The 5,261-nt window shown below is 42.2% G+C and overlaps 1 protein-coding gene across 1 annotated transcript in view; it reads right to left on the reverse strand.

Moving 5' to 3' along the window:
- Oxsr1 (oxidative stress responsive 1) overlaps positions 1–5,261 on the reverse strand; it is a 100,981-nt gene that overhangs the window by 75,085 nt on the left and 20,635 nt on the right. The window contains exon 2 of the mRNA XM_005348081.3: positions 1,975–2,087. Within this exon, the coding sequence (XP_005348138.1) occupies positions 1,975–2,087 (113 nt within the window). The remainder of the gene's footprint in view (positions 1–1,974; positions 2,088–5,261) is intronic.

Consider the following 5,261-nt stretch of genomic DNA (forward strand, 5'->3'; position numbering starts at 1 on the left):
TTTTTTTTTATCCGAAGGAGTCTAAGTCTTGTATTAGAAATGGCTTAGCTCGCTAAGTCATAAGAGGAAGGTACCTAACTACGACTATCTAGTCTTCATCCATTGAAGACCTGAGAAGGGAGATAATATTACCTGAGTAGGCAGGAAGTGCAATTAAGTAGCTTCCAAAATGAGCAGTAAATGACAGAGACAACTGGCTACCTGGGCAATCACCCAAAGTCTCATTTGCAACTTTGGAACAACCAACTTTGCCTAAGGCCTAGAGTAACTGACAGACCATTTTCAGAGGCAGAAAAATCTTTAAAACCATCTTATCCTTAGCAAGGTTTAGTAGTCTTTTTTATTGTATCCTGCCATTGGCTAAAGGAGGTTCCTCAGCAAATAACGCCATCTAATTTTTCTTGCTAAGTATTGACTACATAACTTTTTTGGTATTTATTGATACATTTTGAGACAAAGTGTCTCTACATAATAGCCTTGGCCGTCCTGTAACTCACTATATAGCCTACACAATGCTACATTCTTAAACTAGACTGCTAATCCAAAAATACAACAGAAACACAAAACAATCCCTATGGGGTTGCGTTCCTTTTGGGGCGGGAGAGAGGGGGAGCACAGAACATCTTTTATCACCACTGTTCCTCTCTAAGAATGATCCCCAGAACCTGCATAAAAGCCTGACACAGCACATGCTTGTAATCCCAGTTCTAGGAAGACAGAGACAGGAAAACCTCTGGGGCTTGACAGCTAGCTAATCAAGTCAATTTAGCAAGCTCCAGCTCAACTCAAAAAGGACGGTAGAAATCAACTGAGGAAGACACTCAACACTGAACTCTGGCCTACTTACGCACATGCAGACCCACAAACATGTACACATACACCAAAATAAACTCTAAAAATAATTTATTTTATTTTGTTTTTTGTTTTTGTTTTTTTCTCCAAGACAAGGTTTCTCTGTAACTTTGGAGCCTGTCCTGAAACTCACTTTGTAGACCAGGCTTGCCTTGAACTCATGGAGATCCACCTGTCCCTGCCTCCCGAGTGCTAGGATTGAAGGCATGAGCAGCCACCTCCACCCAACCTAAAAATAAATTTAAAACCAGTATGGCATGATGGTACATGACTTTAATCCCAGCATTCAGGTGGCAGAAGCAGGTAGATATCTTCAAGTCTGAGGACAGCCTGATCTATGTAGAGCTCCAGGGCAGCCAGGGCTACATAGTTAGACCCTCTCTCCAAAAAATTCCAATAAAGAGGTCAAGGGCCCATTCCATCTCTTATCTTACATAAAACAAACTGACGCTCCACTGAGGCCAGTATCTCTTAAAGGACCACAAATCCATGGTATTAAAGAAATGAGAACTAAATCATTATCACTACATCAGTAGGAACAATCACATAATACTAGAACACATGTTCAATAAACTATTTATAGTCAATGGATACTACACACATATTTACTGAACTACATGACCAAACTCAGAACGATACACAAGCCATTCAATGTAAAGAGCAAATACACAAAAAGAGCAAAAATCACAAAACTGCTAATAAATTTAAATATTCAGTCTAAAAAAAAAGTATGTATCAAATGCTACCTGAGTAGTATGATTGTAATTTTTAACTTAGTTTGATTTTATAATTTTTATAATAATCCTTTATTAATGAAAATTAGTCATTTTTTCAAAAAGAAACTAAAACATCCTTTAACATAAACTACAAAGAGCATGTCTCTCCAATCAAGAAATATGAGCTATGGGGCAGGAGAGATGGCCCAGCAGTTAAAAGTACTTGCTGTTCTTCCAGAGGACCCAAGTTCAATTCCTGGCACCCACATGGCAGCTCACAACTGTCTTTAACTCTGGTTCCAAGGAATCCAACACCCTCATACAGACATACATGTTGGCCAAACACCAATGCACATAAAAATAAATAATTCTTAAAGAGAAAGACAGAAATATGAGCTGTGCATACCAGGAGTTCATCCATGCTAGTCTGACACTTCTCGAGGTTTATCCGTTTGATGGCCACTCTCTCCTTTTTGGGGGCACAGTAAGCAGCTTGGACCACAGCAGTTGCTCCACTCCCTGAAAACAAACACACGAACAATAACCACACATGTAAAGCATGGCCCTTCAAACCCCAAACACATAAATAATAAATACACATTTAAGCATGACATTTCAAATCCTCACTTTAAACAGTGAAGACTAAGCCTATCTTATGCCACAGTGGACAACAGAAGAGGAGAAACGCCGCTGAGAGCTGGTGAATACAACCTTAAGAACCTCAGGGCCGGCAAGATGGCTCAGAGGGTAAAGGTTTCACCTGCCACCAAGCCTGACAACCTGAGTTCAAACCCAAGGCCCACAAATGACTCCAAAAAGATGTCCTCTGACCTCCACACTCACACCACAGCATCTGTGCATCACCACACACACACACTAGATAAATGAAAATGTATCTTAGAATTAAATAAAACCACCCTCAGCTATTTCATGTCTGTAGCCGAAAAAAAATCAAAAATCGTTATGATTTAGTTCTAAAGTATGATAGCATAGGCCCATACTCTGTTCTCCAAATATAACTATATACCATAAAAACTGAAAAATAATCACCAACAGGCTTTGGAAGATATAAAAAGGAGGTAGAGCACCTAGAGACCTGGGGACCAGGAAAGCCTATGGTGAGCTCACAGCATTTCCCTTTTCTCGCCCTGTTGGGAATATTACTTTAAGGTGTGTTACTTTTGTTTATGCTGCATTTGTTTAACTCTGTGAAGCTGTAATACTTTGCCTGTATCAAATGCCTGACCAGCTAATAAAGATCTGAATGGCACAGCAGGATGATGTGGGAGTGTCATATATCAATCTGTTGATTTCATTGGTTAAGGAATAAAGAAACTGCCTAGGCCCCTTGATAGGCCAACCCTTAGGTGGGTGGAGTAAACAGAACAGAATGCTGGGAGAAAGAAGCTGAGTCAAGGAGTCGCCATGGCTCTCGCACTCCAGGCAGATGCAGGTTAAGATCATTCCTGGTAAGCCAGCTCGTGGGCTACAAAGATTAATAGAAATGGGTTAGATTAATAGTAAGAGCTAGCCAATAAGAGGCTGGAACTAATGGGGCCAGGCAGTGTTTAAAAGAATACAGTTTCCGTGTAATTATTTCAGGTCATAAGCTAAGCTAGCCATGTGGGCGGCCGGGTGCTGGGGATGCAGCCCTGCCGCTCCTAATTCAACAGCAGGAGAAAGGAAGGCGGGGCTAGCAGATGGAGAGACTATACTGAAGGAGAAAACTGGGAGAAGGGGTTCAGAAAAGTAGCCCAAGAAGGACATCAGGGGCCAGCCACCCAGCTACACAGCAATCCATGGAGTAAGAGTAAGATTTAAAGAAGAGAACAGGAAAAATCAGAGGCCAAAGGGTAGACAGGACAATATAAATTAAGAAAAGCAGGCAAGAAACAAGACAAGCTAAAGTCAGACGTTTATAGAAAAGATTCTGTGGGATTCATTTGGGAGCTGGCTGGCAGGCCCCCAAAAGAGTCCAAAGAGCATAACACCATAATACTACATCTCTCCCATATGTTTCAGGCTACACAACAGAGAGGTCTGCACTTCAGAGCCATCAAGATAGACAGATGCACGGACGGACTAGTCAACAAACTAGAAAAGACTGCCCTCTGGCTAAAGATCTGTGAAAAGGGCAGCTCAGCACAGACAGACCTAGAAGGTCAAAATATTCCCCAGTTCTCACCCAGGACAGAACTGGCCCAAAGCAACCAGGCACCAGCATGACCATTCCTCTACACATTCCACAGTGTCAGCAGTTCAGCCCTGCCCACAACTATGGCAGTGTCAAGCCAACCAGCCTTTAGCAGTCCACAGGGCCAGCCAGGATAGGTCCTGCACAGGAGCTAGAGCGGTGCCAGAGCAATATTACAAGAGCCCTGAAAACTGAACTGCCAAGGGTATTACAACTCCCAAAAGTAAAATAAAGTTATATACCAAACAAAAGTATTACAACTGCTTGTCAAAATATAAGAGTAAAATAGAATTAAGAGTCTGCCAAAATAATAACCCAAATGTCCAAGATGACATCAAAATGCGTGACACTGGATGTGGTAGTACCCCACCCCTGTAAGCCCAGTCCCAAGTCGCCTTTGACTACATGACAAGTTAGGGGTCAGCCTGAGAATGTCAGAAAGCTAACAAAAGATTTATATTGTCAATGAAGAAACTACTGGGGGGAGGGAGGAGTGCTGAGCCTGTAAAGACACTTGCCTGACCTGAGTTCCAGCCACAGGACCCTCATAAAGGAGGGAAGTGACTCCCAGAAACTGTCCTCTGACCTCTACATAGGTACAGCGTGGATATACACATACACACATGCTCACATGCGCGTGCGCGCACACACACACACACACACACACATGTAACTTAGGAATATGTATAAGGGGCTGTGCTAGAGGCTGCTGAGCACTTCTAGCTCCACCGACACAGCCTGTCCTCAGCCCCAGGTTCTTGCTTCTGTCAGTCTCGGTACTCTGAAGGAGACGAACAACAGTGGCTGTCACACTGTGGATTTATCTACAAAGGTTTGTTCGGCACACCAAAAACATCTTTTCTCTTGATGTGAAGAAAAAACAATAAAATGTGCACCCAGAAGTTATTTTTCAAGGACCAAATGAACTATACAAATAAAATATATACTGACTAAGAAAAGGCATTTGCTGGGAGCTCAGTGGTATATAGATCACACAGACAAAATCTGTGAACTCAGAGACAAGATAAAGAGTTTATCCAAAGAGCAAAGAAAACACTCTGAGGACTAAGCCTTAGGAGCAGCAGGGTCAACAGTGAGCGATCTGTACTCCATGCAATACATGAAATAATGCTCCCACCCCCAAGATCTAAGTGTTCTATCTCAAAAAACTTAAAGACACATTACCCTATATGGCAAAATAATAATAATAAATTTTAGAGTTGGAGAGATGGCTCATGGTTAAAGCACTTGCATCTCTTGTATCTTCCAACATACACCTGGTAGTTGGTATACAGCCTCCTCTAACTCCAGTTCCAAGGGATCCAATGCCCTCTTCTGGCTTCCACGGGTACTAACCATGAATAGACATACATGTAAGAAAAACATCCACACATCAAATAAAAATACTTTTTTAGAAATGTTGAATGGAGCTGCAGGCCACTTCCCTGCCACCCCAGCTCCCGGTCGCCTGGCTAGCTTATGCCCCAAAATAATTACAC

Source organism: Microtus ochrogaster, chromosome 5, assembly GCF_000317375.1.
Source record: "Microtus ochrogaster isolate Prairie Vole_2 chromosome 5, MicOch1.0, whole genome shotgun sequence".
NCBI classification, from domain to species: domain Eukaryota; kingdom Metazoa; phylum Chordata; class Mammalia; order Rodentia; family Cricetidae; genus Microtus; species Microtus ochrogaster.